General features: G+C 43.8%; 1 protein-coding gene across 1 annotated transcript; it reads right to left on the minus strand.

Moving 5' to 3' along the window:
- Positions 1 to 327: 327 nt before the first annotated feature.
- Positions 328 to 3140, minus strand: LOC148022959 (uncharacterized). Its single transcript, XM_087695895.1, has one exon. The coding sequence runs from the start codon at positions 2880 to 2882 to the stop codon at positions 1029 to 1031; it is 1854 nt and encodes a 617-aa protein (XP_087552021.1). The 5' UTR covers positions 2883 to 3140; the 3' UTR covers positions 328 to 1028.
- Between the last annotated feature and the right edge of the window lie 13849 nt (positions 3141 to 16989).

Consider the following 16989-nt stretch of genomic DNA (forward strand, 5'->3'; position numbering starts at 1 on the left):
GAAACCAGCTTCAGAATGATACAGATGAATTGAATAAATCACATGTCAGTTCCACACAGCCTTGTTCTCAGAATGAACACACTCATGGCACCAGAAACAATCACAATATGAATACAGATGCAAAATCATGGTCATTGATACAGGTCACTCTGCATTAGCACGTGTTATAAATTATCACTAGCCATACTTTGAGGCCAGCTTTAGGGCATAGTCATAACTCTCAACACAAATTACATGACCTTCAAATAGATTTGGAGTTATGATATCAATAAAAGTATGTGCTACACTGAAAAGGTACAAAGCCACTTTTTCCCTACCCATTGCAAGCATGCATAAACAAGCTACCCCCCCCCACACAGCATTCCAAGCCACTTTCTCCTCATCCAGTACTCCAAAGACACTTACAAAACTCTGACAGACAAGCTAAACTTGCACAGGTTTTGAATTCTGCAAGATGTTACCTCTCATAACACGTTGTGTGCAATTCGGTATATGTGTACAATTCTATGAGCATACACCTATTAGCAGTATCACATCGCACTCCAGGAGTACAAGGACCCTTTCAAGTAGAGAAGTCTGCCATCTCATGCTCCAAGTCCCCAAACAAGAAAATTTAACCTACTCATGAATACTGACAAAGTAAATTCTAGCACTTTTCTTCTCATTTTCAGTATTTGTGTCACACCATGCTGCTTCATCAAAGTGCTGTCCCTAGCGTTTAGGGCACACATGAACACTTCCATGCAGACGCTCCACTGAAGAGAGTGATAATTACACAACTTTAGCTGATTCAAGCTTGGATACCTTGGACAGATCGAGTTGTACCCAAATAGTGGCAACAATATCTTCCAAACCAAGGATGAGCAAAGACGCTACAAAAAGCATACAATGTGTATAATTGCTCACCCAACTCTATTTGATGTACATTCATTAACTTCCTATGCTACAGAGACTAGTCAGCTTTGTCAAGGACTAGCCTGCCTTCTGAGGACAAGACCATTGAGTAATATTGCAAATTTTCACTAAACCTACTTGTCTACTTCCAGCTGCAACTTTAATTGTTCTTGCTTTACCTTGCACTCCTCCTGCATAAGTTGTAATCTTTGAGAGTACAGATCCAATTCTTGCAGATGTAATTTGCGCCACTGCTGCTGAAGAACTTTGTCCTGAGAACAATCTGACTCGAAGCTTCTAAAAGGTGTAAAATTGAATCCAACTACCCCTGCTAGGGTTGCTCTATGCATCAGCATCAACTGATCTCCAGCTACGTTTGAGATGGATTCCATAAGAATTGACATTCCATTTGCACAATTTTGCAATCCTTCAAGTGAAACATGCAGCTCCTTCTGTAGTCCTTCAAGATCCTGAGATGTTGGATTAGAAAAACCAACCTGCTTTTGAGGAGCAGCAGTAGAAACTTTAGTTGTGTGTGTGCTAGCTCCATTGTCAAAAGTAACTGTATGATCCACCTCCTTGAACACAGGATCGTCTCCATTCTCCTTTGAGAGTAAATGTTCCTTCAACTCTTCAACTTCTGGCTCATGAGTCTTGCTCCTTTGCTTTTTTCTTTGCTTGACCTTTGGAGTATCATCTTCTTTCAATCCAGAAACGGGCTTCCTTTCATCAACTGAAATACCTTCTTTTGGGTGTTCCTCTTCTTCCTCTTGTTTACCATGGTCTTCTGAAATATCAGCAGTCCCATCACCCCACAGTTGACTCCAAAGTGCAAACAAAATTGGATCAGTTTTATTTCGAAAATTGTATGGCTTGCTTGTGCCCTTTACTTTTTCAGCCAGACTATGATACCTAATCTTCATCCGCCTGACTTTATCACATAACTGCTCCTTGGTCCAGTCTCCCACCAATTTCTTACAAAGCCTCTCCAACAGCTTGCTCCAATACTCATCATTCTTTTTGGTGGGAAGTTCAAAACCCAGCTTGACATCCTTCAAAATTCCTGAAGACAAAGCGATCTCATCATCTGGAGTCCAGAGCTTAATTTTCACAGGCGAAATAGGTGCTTTTCCTGCTGTTTCTGTTTCTACCAGTTTTTCAGGCTTCTTCTCAGACTTGGGCTCATTTAGCTCCGTAGCACTTTTCTCATTCCTTTTAGACTTAGAAGACATTTTAGGCATCCCTGTTTCTGTCTCTCGGCTCGAAGATCTCAAAGTCTCTTCTAAAATCTTCTTTTTACCCCCACTCTGAAGAGAGTTCTGATTCTCCTTTCCAGCCTTTCCATTCTTTCCAACATGAGATGATTTCACAGGTTGCTCAGACTTGCCACTCTCATCAACCTGAGAAGGCTTTCCTGCGTGTTCCAACTTTGCTATCTTCCCAATTGGAGAAGCTTTTACACGGCCTTCACCTTTCTTCATCTTCTTAGATCCAGCTTCTTGCTCCGGCTTACCCAATGTGTTGTCCTTCTTACGTTTCTTTGAAGCTGATTTTTCCTCTGTTTCGTGCGGCCCCTCCATTTCTACCTTCTTGGTAGCTTGCCGATCATCAGACTGCTTCTTTGACGGGCTCACAGTAAGCTCATGCTTGCTTGCCTCTTCGTTCCTCCTCTTCTGTAGCATAAATTGGTTATGCATCTTGCCGGTCAAATCTGGGAGTTTACTGCGATCAGTCTCAAAATCAGAGTCTGCTACAGAGCCAGAGGAGCCACTGGCCTCATGCTGCTCATTTCCATCTTCTTGCTCCTCTTCGTCGTCTTCTTCGTCGTCGTCGTCATCTTCATCCTCATCGTTATCATCCTGTGCAACACCTTGTTCACGTCTGTCATTAAACACAAAAGCCTCGACGTCATCGGTGTCGACATCCTCATCGCTGGTATCACTGTCGTCGGAAAGTGACCGCTGGGCAGCTTTCTTTTCCCCGTCCATGGCGAGGAGAGGCAGAGCGATCTACTTCCGAGCGGCCTTCTTCGTGGACGAACGAGTCGGCGTGTGCGAGGCAGCAGCGACGGAGGGTAACAGAGCTGCTGCCCGCGTGGAAGCTCTCTGCAGGCAAACTTCTGTGCAGAAACCCTAAAAGCGGCCTTCGTGCATGAGACTCGCGAGCCGGGTCCAGGACCCGAAAAGCCAGACACGCATGCACACTTCAGTTCTGCTTTCGATCTTCCATCATCCATCATCATTCATCATAGGCTAGTTTACATAACTATAGGTCTTAGAAAATTACGCTTGCTAAGATCATATTTATTGTGAAGGGTCTTACTGTAGTATATACTTAAGTTTGCTAAGATCATATTTACTGTGAAGGGTCTTACATAACTATAGGTCTTAGAAAATTACGCTTGCTAAGATCATATTTACTGTGAAGGGTCTTACTGTAGTATATACTTAAGTTTGACATCTTGAGAGGATAGCTAGTAGGCAAAGGAGAGGGTCTTACTATAGTATAGACTTAAGTTTGACATCTTGAGAGGGTAGCTAGTAGGCAGAGAAAGAGGGTATGTGTGGCCCATACTTTTGCCTTGATTATATCGTAGGCATTAGCACTTAGAAGCGAATAGCTAGTAGGCAAAGATAGGGTATGGGTGACCCATCCTTTTTCCCCTAATTACATTCTAGCCAATAGCACTTAGAAGTTGGCAACTACATCTTTGATGTCTAGTAGTATATCTGCAATTTTTGTTTCCTTATTACGATCCTCCTTTTGTGACCACAGAGAATCTTCAATCATGATAGCTTTGATTTGCTTTTTCTTCAATGCTTTAGGGTTTGTTTGACCATAGCTTACTCCACACTCTAAATCTATAAAACAAAATCAATCTTTAGGACTTGTACTGAAAAAGGTTTTGTCATGAAATAGAGCTTCAACTCTATGGGATTAGATTACCCAAAGAAACTTATTTGTGTAGCATTAGCCAAAGAGGAGTGTATACTTTACCAAGGATGTTGGGGGACACAATAGTTTTGAACCTAATCTATCATCATGAGAGGTTCCAATGCAAGTGTCATATGTTGTAAAACTTGGGTATTAGTTTGTTTGATGGAGGAGTGATGTTGGGAATGGGGAGTAGGGATTGGCCACTCTCCCACACAAAAGATCTATTCTTGAAGGGCCCCCTTAACTGAATATTTTGAACAGGACTAGGGTTTTGAACATTAATTATTTTTAAATCTACTATCAATTCCCTATGGAAGAACTTAAACCTCGTCAAGACATCCTAGGGGTTAATGTATCATTCCTCTTTACAGTCACATAAGCCCTCACACAATTGAATACCCTTCTTGAAGATTTTGAGTCCCTCTTGTAGTTGATCATTAGGGATGACACCTCATTAAAAGCTAACCCTAATGATCTTTAAAGGATCAAGGTGATGAAAAGTTGAGCTTTTCTGGCAAGCTAAGTGTCTTTTCTATACGTACCTGAACATCTACAAAGGTGGCAATTATGACGCTTAAACTTTTTCTTTTTTTTGCATTTATGAGGATAGAACTCGCAAAGAGCTATCCTACACCCCTTGTGCAATAAGATAGCCTAATCTTCATGGGGAGATATGATACTTCTAGCTATCTTCTTAGTTACAAGCTTGTCAAGTAGAGCCTTTTAGCCAAGTGTCCCTACTCCTCCCTTATCCTTAGGTAGGGTACAAACACTCCAACTCACTTCATGGATTTTTCTATTGCTCTCATCACCCCTCCCCCCCCAATTCAAGGATCTATAAATAGAATTCAACATCTTTAAGAGCTATTTTTAGAGGTCTCCTATAGGAGAGAGAGTAGATTGTGGTTGAAATTAAGATATGTTTTAAAACTACTAATGTGCCAATAAGTTTGCTCTGGAATCCTTTCCGATGTTTCATTTCTTCCTTAATCTAGCCATTACCCAATGCCATATTTGGTTCTAGGTTTAAATAAATCCCATTGGAATTCCCAAGAATTTAAAGACTTTCTCACTTGAATTACAAAGAAGCCTTCAATAATTAGCTACTCACAGAGGTTGATGAGGCTTTTGATACCTATCTTTTTTGGGTCAACAAGGAAATCAAGTGTTGTACAAAAAGTTAGTAATCCATGACCAAAATTCTTTAATAGAATTCTCATCATGATGCATAGTTCCATCAATGTTGATGTCAATGATTTCATTGCTACCAAAATTGGAAAGATCTTACCCTGATTCTACCCTACAATACCATGGCCTAATACCAACTCTTAGATTACACATCATTCATGTGACAAAAGGTGAAATGGAGAGGACAAAGGGTGATCATGGTAGCATGTTAGACTTTCCATTGAGTTAGATCTTTTAGATGTCTCCATTAACTATGGTTTATTAGCTATTGGCTTCAACACTATCCCAACTAATTATTTTAGTTTCTACATCTAGAATGCACTTGTTCACCTCTTGCACCATGTCTCCTAGAAGATGCAAGGTTAAGCTCCACTAATCCACATACGGCAAAGGGGAGACTCTACCTTCACCATTCACCACCTCTTACACCATGGCTCCTAGGAGACGCACGCTTAAGCTCCACTAATACACATGGGGCAAATGAGATACTTTTCCTTCATCATTTACCACCCTCTTGCACCATGGCTCCTAGAAGACATAGGGTTAAGTTTTACTTATCCGCAAGGGGCAAAGGGGAGACTTTGCCTTCATTATTCACCACCCATTCACATCTCTTTGTCTAATAGTGGCATGCCCCAAGAATTTTTCTATTAAACTAGGAGGTTGTAAGTGTATCAACACCATTGCAATCATCCATCCACATGTTCCACTAATATTAACATAGAGCTACAATGATGCCATTTTCTCAACAAGAGATTTGGATAGAACCGAGTGCTAATGGGGAATGCAAGTAGGATGTGAAGTGAAGGGACAATGATGGATAGATTCTACCATTAAGTCCCATCAATTCTACATCCAACATGTGTGCCACAATCCATCACTTGAATAACTTGAGCCTTTCCTGCTTTAGGATTCCAAATGCATGTCCTTCATGAGGGAGGAGCAAGCTTGAAGAGGGGGGAGAGAGAGAGAGAGAGAGAGAGAGAGAGAGAGAGAGAGAGAGAGAGAGGTACCATGTGCAAATAGAATGCATGTCCTTCACAAACTTTTAATGGTTTGGAAAAGGCTCTCGATTAAGAACACTCGTGTGAAGCCACACTTTCTTCATCATAGATGTTAACCCCAACACGAAGAAAGAAAAAGGAAATAGAAAAGACACAGAGCAAAGGCGGAAAAAAGGTAGCCCGACTGAAGAAAGAAGAGGAGAAAAGGCCAAAAGCGCAAGGGCAACCTTAAAAGTCCAAGGCAAATGCAAAAGGGGAAAGGTGCATTTTAAAATACAAAGGCGCACCCAGAAATCTTGTAAAAGAGTGCTAGGCAGTGGAAATCCAGAAAGCTAAAACAGAAGATAAAGACAAAGGCCAAGGCAAAGAGAAACGGAAGACAAAGACGCACGAGGAAAAGCGCAAGTCAAACTATTGTAAAAGAGCGCAAGCGCATCATGGTTTAATTCAAGGAGCGCCGGGCTCTCACCCGTGCAATTTGTAAATGTAGATGGGCGGTGGAAAGGAAGCTAGGAAGATAGAAGGACAATGGGAAAAAGGGCCTAGGCTACGGCCAGCCATGTAAAAAAGGGGAAAAGGGGATGACCGCCCAAAAGGGATTTAGGGTCTTGTATATAAAGTTAAAAAGTGAATGAGAAGCTCATTCTTGTGTGTGGCAAAAAGTAGCTCTCCTCTTCTTCTTTTTCTTCTTGCTTTTGCTTGCTTGAGCTTGTGCTTGAGAGAGGGAGTGTGAGAGTGTGAGGGAGTGAGTGTGTGAGGGTGAGGGACCGAGGAGGAGAAGCTCTCCATCTTCTCCTCTCTTCTTCTCTTCTCTTCTCTTCTCTTGTCTTGCTCGCGGCAATGGAGCTTGGAGTGTGGAGCTTGAGGTTGGAGCTTGCTTGAAGCTTGCACTTGGATCGTGGAGCTACCGGAGTACGCGGGAGAGGAGGTAACTTGAACGGCATGAAGGTAAGCTCACTACACTCGTAGATATGGATGGCGCATCGGTTATGTGAGAGGTAGCCATTAGTGCTCGGCTTGGAACGTTTGAACAATAAGCGGTCCGTGGGTCTCGGCAGTTGAGCGAAAGCTCCCACATTTTGGTTCCGTTGCCGAGACCAACGGATTCAAGCCTTGAGCGCTTGCGTGCTTTGAATCGAGCGTCAAAGTAAGGGTTTCCCCGAACCGGTGCTTGAGATAGGTAGGAAGCGAGGGGGTTGAAGACGGTATTTGATCTCCTTGGCAAGTAGGTTTTTTGTTTTGTTTGAGGTTTATGTTGTGAGATGGAGTAGTGTAGGTATTTACTTTGTGATTTGGATGCATTAGAGTAGGAGAAAACAAAGAAAATCAGCATTAGGGTTTTGTTGTCAAAACAGGGAAAGAGGGTTTGATTTGCTTGCCGATTTGCATTTTGGAGTTTATTGGCTATTCCAGGTATATACAACTCTTCCCCTCCATCCATAGCTTTGATCTGGAGATATGTATGACAAGCCGTGACCTGAATCGTGTGATTCGGGCGATTTATCATCGCGCCGGCAAAAAACGCGCCACGCTTGGTGTGTCCGAGTGACAGCGATTTTGGGCCGAGTCCCAGAATCGGCCCTTGGCCCACTACCACTCGGACCACTTGACTCGGCCCACCTAATTCGGCCCTCGCCCCAACCGACTCGGCCCAAAAACTCATTCAGCCCGTCCAAGCGACCCACTCGGCCCAAAAACTCATTCGGCCCGTCCGAGCGACCCACTCGGCCCTCGAACATCCAGATTCGGACTGGCCGAATTTGACATTCGGACCAGTCACATTCGGCCCTTCCTACTGGGCCCTCGGATGGTTCGAATCGAGCATTCGGCCCCTGCAATTCGGATCTGTTGGGCCGAATTTAGATTTTCTCAAATTTTAACCTGAAGATAGTGAAATTGACCGAGAGACCATATAGAGCTGAAACCATATCATAGATCGATCACTGGGCTAAAACTTAGAGCAAGTAGTTTAAAATTTGGCTATAAACGGTCCTCCAAATTGCGCATGGTGTTTACCGTAACGGCCCTGTGGGCCGGGGGGGACTGCCCCCCCGGACCCCCGCAAAGGGGGCTCCTCCGCACCTCCCTCGAGTAGGTTGGAGAGAAAACACGCGATGTGATGACATGTCCTCCAAATTGGACCCTAGTGTAGCAATGGCTCTACATGAGCATGGATTCTCCCTTGCAAAAGAGCAACCAAAAGCCCATGCTCGAATAGAGACAAACAGAGACCCTAGAACCTCAATGGGCCCATCTAGCCAACAAGGGCAAAAAGGCCACACTGCAAAAACACATACGTGTTGCATTCGGACTGCATCTAGTCAAAGCGAAAAGCAACAACATTAAGCTACAATAACGAGAATGACTAGATATGACAGTCCTGACGATAGATGCTCCTTGAATAGCACTACACTGACGATCCAAGGCACTAGTGGAGAATCCACATCTGGTCGTACAGTTTGGGACTCAAGGGTATTTGTCAGAAGGCTTAAATTTACAAGCCAAGACCCGGAAGATGAAGACATAGTACCACCTACTTATCTTAGGGTCAAACTCACCGCCGCAGAAAGAGAGCATAGTGTTGATGCTCTCATTGATGAAGGAGTAGATTTCAATATCTTGGCTTACGAAGCATGGACTCTACTAGGTCAATCAGAGCTCAAACCGACTGATGCAACTCTTAACCCTTACGGGGAACATCCACAAGCACTTCTAGGGAAGTACAGAATCCTTGTAACTATTGAAACAGAAAGCTTGCCAGTCCTGTTCTATGTTCCTTCAAATAGCGAGAATTGTGGAAAGGAAATCCTCCTAGGAAGACCCTTCAAAAAGGCAACGAAGTATGAAGCCGACTATATAGCACAGAGGATACACCTAACACTACCAAGTGTGAGGATAATCACGATTTTTAGCAAGGGTGGCCTCACCAAACCTCAAGGGAAGGGCAAGGAGCATTCTGACATACCAAGCAAGCCTAGTAATGAGAGCAAGGAGTTGTTGAAAGAGTTGATATAAGCACAGGTCGAACAACGAGAACCAGTGAGTGAGGCCATGCTTGAAACAAGAAGGTCAAGAGACAATGCCGAGGACGGGCTTTGGACTTACAAATATCGTAGAAGACCCCAAAAGAAGCCCAAGCCTTATAGACGAAGGCATCAATGGAGGGTCAGCACAACGCCGCGATGGATATCCAAAGCGTTGCTACACGCTCAAGGGTATTACGCAGGTAATCGAGGGATTTGGATACCAAAATCCCCTGCTAAACCATCTCTATCAGCTGAAGGCAAGATTGCATCAAAAGCAACGAAGCACATGAGGAAATCTAAGAGAAACTCTAGGTCTCGAGGCAAGAAACCAGACATGAGTGTTCGAAAGAAAGATCCTCAGCCTAGCATGCTTGACAAGCAGACATCAGGTATAATCATTGAGGATATGCAAAAGTCACTAGTGCCCAAGGAGCCTTTGATTCCCCAAGAGGATAGCAGGCATCATAGGCACAACATTGCTCGTGGCAAGGGTAAATGCTCAACAGAGCAAATAGCAAAATCATCTAACAGCCACGAGCAAATCATTCAGCCAGTGCCAAGTCCACCCAAGAGTCCTAGATCTCCTACATCCTCTTTTCCCAAACAGACATAGGAAGCGCTACAGCAGTTGTCAAGGGCGACTGCCCAATTCCAATCTCTATCTCCATCTAAGCTTCCAAATGTCCAAGAGGTGGGACATTACGCCATCTGTAGCTCTCGACCCAAGGATATGCCTGAGCAACCTAATGTGACTAGATCAACTCATGCTCGATCTACACAGATGAGTGCTCAAAGGGCAACAAAAGACACGACCACTTCCGATCGCCCTAAGGACTTGACACCGCAATCCACCAAGGGTACCCAGCCCACTAAACTAGCTGCTACTACTTCCAATCAGGGATCACAGCAGTCACAGCCCTTGGCCGTGACAATGCCCCTTGTGGAACGTGTCCTTAATAGTTTACTTGTGGAGGAGGTGTCGCGACCAACTTCCTCGACAACTCCAGCACTTTCAAAGTGCCTAAAGCCTAGGCTGGAGGAGTTAAACACAAGGGAGTTGGCTGAGGAGCTAGACTCTTCAAAAAGGGAGGTAGTTGTACCCTCACAACCTCGCAAGGCTATTCCGCAGGCCACGGCTATGTCCCATGAGGACACACTAGAAAAAGGAACTGCTAAGGCCCAACCAAGCATATCAATGGTTGACCTAGTCCAGGGTCCTGAGTCGTTGAGAGATGCACCTTCACTAACCAAGTAAAAGAGGAGAAAATAGCAAAAACAACAACAATTGCAGGTGGTTGTGGATCCCAATAACATTGGGACGAAGAGCGCTGGAGAGCTAATGAATAAAGCATCAAGTCCATCCACCAATGGACCCATTGATGCCTCTCCTAATGGCGGTGAAACCTCAGACACATCCGTGTGCTCTGAAAAATCCAAGCAGCCGTTACCATCATTGGCTGCTTGCAACACTCAATCCACTGACAATAGAACTTGCATTAACCAGTCAAGAGTGGATACAACACTATCACAACAGGGTGACAAATCTATACTAGTCACATTCGAGGAGAACCATGACAAAATAGCAGCAAAACCTCAGGAAAAATACACAAACCCCGAGGGCATAAGAAACCCTAGCGTTGACCAATCTTGCTCATTTAGGCCTGAGCCCCCAGCTATGCTAAAGCCTAAGGAAACCCTTAGAACTTTGCATGAGATAGCAACCGAGCAAGCCCTCGTTGAACATAGAAGTGTCGTAGAATGCTTAACTGAGTTGGATGCTAAGCTTAAGGCGTTCGCATGAGTTTACGTCCTTGCGGACATGGGCACAATCCCCAAGGAGCAGCTTGGAGATTACTTGCCCTTCCCTTTATCTTGGGAAGAGCAGGAACATCTTGACGAGCACTATAACAAGCTCTTACATGAACGCATGCGACTCATCTCTGACGAGGAGGCTGACGAACTACGCTTAACCATGACATTTAATGAAATGCTCTGCCAACCAAATCTCATAAACATTGAGCAACTAAAGCTATTGTCAATAGGTCGGAGTTGATTTGAATAGCGTTGGTGTGAAAACCACGTTGCAATGGCCAAACTAGGAGCTCAGATCATGACAGTATCTGAGGAACGATTGGCCAATTGGCGGTCTCAAAAAGACCCAACCTATGTGGCACCAACTTCCCTTCGAGTGTGCTGACTGCCATTCGAGGTACGGACTTGGCTGAACCTAGCCAAGAAAATTCTCTGTTTGATAAGGTTCTCACTGAGGAGGAGTTACATGTTGCCAGTACACTCGGACAAGGGTCCATGCTGCTCGATGTCGCAAAATATCTATCGGTACTGAGTAAGCTGCCACGAGTGCTGGATGCGTGTGCCATGCTCCAGTACAACCCCGAGTTCTACAATTGGTTCTTATCCTCGTGAAGTGACATGGATTCATAAATATGCATATAAATAAACATTGATTTGTGTGTCACCGTGTATAAACAATATCAACACACACAAGCAATGATAGTCAAGCGCAGGGAGAAGAGTTGGGTTTGACAGGCTAAGCTCCTCAACTCCTCCTCTCATCACGCATTTAAAAGCCGTGTGACCATCCCCACCTCCAAGTGAAGGGCATGCAACCCACATTACCGCCATAGGAAGCCTTGACCAACAACTCTGATGGTGTAGATAGGGTGCAGCCCCTTTTCTATACACCTTCTTCCCTTTCCGATCTATCCTTCCAAGGTTGAGCCCTGCCTAAATTCATGACCACCAGCCGACGTAACTCGGCATGAGCCAAGATCTGCTAATGGCAGGAGGCTAAATATACATCACGGGGGCCATCCCTCTACAACAAGCTCTGCATGCCCTACCCCTCCCGTTCTCATCCTATGCGCTTGATAACCTGCACTATAATCCCTTACATATGAATGGTCTTATCATGTAACAAATCCTAATCCTTGATTCGCATCTTACAGGCCCCCCGCGAGGAAAACATGGAGAATCAAGGGCAGCTAGCTTGCAAGGACGCTCTCCGCAGCCGACGGGAACATGCAACACACGCCCCTCCGCCGGTGCACTATGTGCCCACTCTTAAAAGGTACGCCAAGAAACGCGGCCCCAAGCGACACTGCCCCGGACGAAGGCCGAAGAATCTGTGGGCCAGGGGAGCGGACACTCAAGGGGGCACACACAATTTGGCAACACCACTGGCACAAACCCCCAACGTACGCTCGGGCACCAGATGCTCAAGGGCAGAAAAGGCGGCCTGGGACAGGGAAGAATTTAATGAACTGTTTAAAGACATTTTGGAAACGGTCGCGACTCGAGACTACGCCATTCATGTCCCGGCCGACATGTTTCCTGCCCAACCTCGCAGGAGCCCCGCACCAGCATCGGCCCAGTTGCCTAGCCAACCGGACTCACCCCGCCTAGTACCTATTGACTAAGCCACTATGATGTACAAGAAGCTTGACAAGTCATCATGCCATAACTTTTTGTTCTTGATGAGTAAAGCGGCAAGATCCCCACTTGTACACACTTCCTTCACCTACTGTTAATGTATGCGATCTTAACAAGTAATGAGATAGGCATCATAGCATTCTGAAAAATTATGTCTTAACAGGATTGCATTGGTTCGATGTACTTAATGCAAGTGAGCATATACTCTCACAAAGTGACAAGTGGCTGTAGAATGACACAGGTCAAGGTCTAGAAGCGTCTCATCTCAACAACAGTTCCTCTAGCATCAAGGCTGGTGACACAATCATCTCTGTAATATCAATTCTTCATAGCCTTTGAATCCCAACATTTCTCAATCCAAATGAAAGGCTAACAACCTCAATGTATGGCATTGATTATATTCATTTTTTCCACCAAAAAAAAAAGAAAGAAAGAAAGAAAGAAAGAAAGAAAGAAAGAAAAGAAAAGGTGAAAAAGAAAGAAAGAAATAAAGAAAGAAAGAAAGAAAGAAAGAAAAGAAAAGGAGAAAAAGAAAGAAAGAAATAAAGAAAGAAAGAAAGAAAGAAAGAAAGAAAGAAAGAAAAAAAGCACACACGATCACAGCACCTCACCTAGGGGTCCTCAAATTAGGTACGTCCAGTGACCTTGGTTGGTTGGCTCCGTCCCTAATCCCCTAGCCCTTTGTACATCCCCCACAATTGTTCAGGGCACATTAAGGGCAGGACATACCTAGGGAGCTCGCCTCGCCTATGGTTAGACCGGTCACCCTGAACCACTTGCACAATTCTTTTGCACTCCATCTCAATGCCATTACAATCAACAGTGGTAAGCAAGGCATGAAAGACAATGGACAAGTATACCACACTTTTCAAGCACTACAAGTAGCCACTAGCTACCAAAAGCTAAGACATCAAGGAGCTCAATTATGCTACATTGCCTTGACAAGACCATAATGATGTCTCAAGCAATCTTCGAGTGTACTCCCCGTCTTCATCGACAATTTTTTCCCTCAACTTAGCCCCTTGCTTCACTGACCCATTGCTATACAAGGAACTAGGCCGACAGTCTTCTAACTAAGTAATACCTAAATACGCATGTGTACTCACTTAATATTCACACTATAACCTGTACACGGTTTGGGTCCTCAAGTGCAGGACAATACTCCAGGCTTGCTTAGAGTTCGACCTGTCTCCCAAACTAATCAAAATATGTCTTGTGCATGATAAAGAAGACTAGCACTACCCTTAGGGAGAGACCACATGGGAGGTTTTTCAATTGCAGGTATTGATGACTCCAACGAAGGTGCCGTTCACTCTTCATCACCACTCAACTCTGAATTCCTATCCTTATCACCCTGTAAGCGTGCCAATAATCATCATACACTGAATCCGCAACAAACCGCCACTTGTACTCCATCAGTGCAATCCCCCCAAAGAACAGCCCTACCACCAACTCCCATTGCCCTCCCACCTGCCACTTAACCCACCAACGTGCCCCCAACGACCTTCCTCCCCACCACTACCAACACTCCGCCATAGCAACCACAGACGTCCTTGCCACCCACGTCTTTGGTGCATGCTAACGCCTGCTACCTACAACAGTGAGTGCCATGGGACTGGCACTCGTCTAGGAGGGGGGTAATGTTAACCCCAACACGAAGAAAGCAAAAGGAAATAGAAAAGACGCAGGGCAAAGGCGGAAAAAAGGTAGCCCGACTGAAGAAAGAAGAGGAGAAAAGGCCAAAAGCGCAAGGGAAACCTTAAAAGTCCAAGGCAAATGCAAAAGGGGAAAGGTGCATTTTAAAATACAAAGGCGCACCCTGAAATCTTGTAAAAGAGTTCCAGGCGGTGGAAAATCCGGAAAACTAAAACAGAAGATAAAGACAAAGGCCAAGGCAAAGAGAAACGGAAGACAAAGACGCACGAGGAAAAGCGCAAGTCAAATTATTGTAAAAGAGCGCAAGCGCATCATGGTTTAATTCAAGGAGTGCCGGGCTCTCACCTGTGCAATTTGTAAATGTAGACGGGCGGTGGAAAGGAAGCTAGGAAGATAGAAGGACAATGGAAAAAAGGGCCTAGACTATGGCCGGCCATGTAAAAAAGGGGAAAAGGGGATAACCACCCAAAAGGGATTCAGGGTTTTGTATATAAAGTTGAAAAGTGAATGAGAAGCTCATTCTTGTGTGTGGCAAAAAGTAGCTCTCCTCTTCTTCTTCTTCTTCTTGCTCTTGCTTGCTTGAGCTTGTGCTTGAGAGAGGGAGTGTGAGAGTGTGAGGGAGTGAGTATGTGAGGGTGAGGGACCGAGGAGGAGAAGCTCTCCATCTTCTCCTCTCTTCTTCTCTTCTCTTCTCTTCTCTTGTCTTGCTCGCGGCAATGGAGCTTGGAGCGTGGAGCTTGAGGATGGAGCTTGCTTGAAGCTTGCACTTGGATCGTGGAGCTACCGGAGTGTGCGGGAGAGGAGGTAACTCGAACGGCATGAAGGTAAGCTCACTACATTCGTAGATATGGATGGCGCGTCGGTTATGTGAGAGGTAGCCATTAGTGCTCGGCTTGGAACGCTTGAACAATAAGCGGTCCGTGGGTCTCGGCGGTTGAGTGAAAGCTCCCACAATAGACAATATAGAGGTTGCTTTCATTATAGTATGCCTAGTCTTGGTAGCCTTCTATGACCTATGACAAGGGTCATATTTGCCTTCTATATCATGTGTATTTCTCTTTGGATTAGACAAAGGAGAGAGTAGATCATAAGGAGTGAAAAGAGTGTCACTTATTGTATATTGAACTTATGTCCCCTCTAATACATGGTTGAGAGAGAGCATTTTTTGAAAACCCCAACCTATCTTATTTTAACTTTTTGCACACACATTTTAGGAAATTAATATAGATAGAGTTGAATTTCATGCACATTATAGTAAATATTGGAGTATTGAGGCAAAGTGGCACATATTCATAGCTAGCAAGGATAGTAACACTAATTTATTAAGAGAAAATGTGAGGTGTGTTTTACTTAGCAAAGAAGGTATGGGATTTAGTGATTTCGATTTAAGCATAGACTCTTTTTACCAAGGCCTAAAGGCACAATAGTTACTATCATTGATTTAGCAAGTTGCAAATAAGATTAAGTATGAAACTTTGATGAAGAGAATGACAAGCAAAAAAACAATCATGAGTTCCTCTATGAGTGAGAGTGTGAGAGACATAAGGAAACAACTACTGGTAAAAACCATGCTAGAACAAGTAACCCTACTTGATGGGAACATAAAGCCAAGGAGAGGCTGTGTGTCTTATAATCAGGCTATCTTAGGGTGAATACACATTGCAAGCTCCCCACTTTGGCCAACCCCAAAATTCACAAAAATGGGCGATGTGTGCTTATAAATAGGAATAGCCACCCAATCACAAAGTGGATCATGGCTTCTTGGTTAGGCCAATCACCTATCATGAAGATTGTGGGAGTTCAAGTCCTACTAAATGATAATACTTTTGTAATTGAGGAAATGTTTTTTTGTTCTCATTTGGGTGTGGACATACAAGCTAGGCGGGGAGTATTACCCATCTAAGTCTGTTTACAGCCCAAAAATAGTGGCTCCAACAAAATTTTTACAATATTGACATCCCCTTTCATTTTTGAGGGTAGGCAGGGGTCTCTTATCTGTGTGTAGCCTACCTTAATTGATGTTGAAATTGTGGGTTTCCTACATCCAGTTTTGGCTTTCTATGTTGACATATGCTCTATAAAGACAAATAATCCTTCCTCATGTGAAAGAAATTCTGTATGTAGATGCTAGTTCACACATAGAGGAGTAGCATTACAAATTGTATTATTGCAGTGCTAGGTTTGAACATAGTCAAGAAGAAGAAAATCCATATTCATTACCAAAAGCTAGCATCTTGATAATGTGTTTTGTGGATTTTATGAGGCTCTTGTATTAGTCTCAATGACTCATTTCATATTTTCCACATTGTAAAGGTGAGGGTCACACTTGAATTTGAAAAAACTTGAAAATCCATATGCATTTCCAAAAATTAGTCATCTTCTTCATGGGTTTTATGCATTTTATGAGGCTTTTGTATACTGATCTCAATGCCTCATTTTTTTTCACAATTGAATCTACATGCATGTTATTGAACATAAGAGAGTTTAGGTTTGGACTTTGGATCTACTATTTTGCAAGATAGTGAGTGGAACTATTAGGGACATGTTATGGAGTCTTGTTTGAAAATTTGTTCAAATCACAATTTCAAGCAGATGATATTTGGAAGGTTGACTATTCCTTTATTTGCCTTTGAAAGAACATAGTAGTCTACCATAGGGGTTTAATGGTCACTTCCCTTTTTTGTCCTCATATCCTTTTGGTGCCCAAGGATCTTCACTCTGGTTCCTTGAGTTCATATAACCAAGTATCAATTTAATCATTACATAAAATCTACCTTCTTTTCCCTTAAGAGGATGCATAATAGAGAAGATCTTTAGAATTTTGGTGTTTTGAG

Source organism: Lygodium microphyllum, chromosome 16 (assembly GCF_053477565.2).
Source record: "Lygodium microphyllum isolate KBCC chromosome 16, Lygodium_microphyllum_v1.1.10, whole genome shotgun sequence".
Taxonomy (NCBI): Eukaryota; Viridiplantae; Streptophyta; class Polypodiopsida; order Schizaeales; family Lygodiaceae; genus Lygodium; species Lygodium microphyllum.

Bases quoted from the DNA above. Each gene is read 5' to 3' on its own strand.
- LOC148022959 (XM_087695895.1), bottom strand. From the start codon at position 2,882: ATGGACGGGGAAAAGAAAGCTGCCCAGCGGTCACTTTCCGACGACAGT.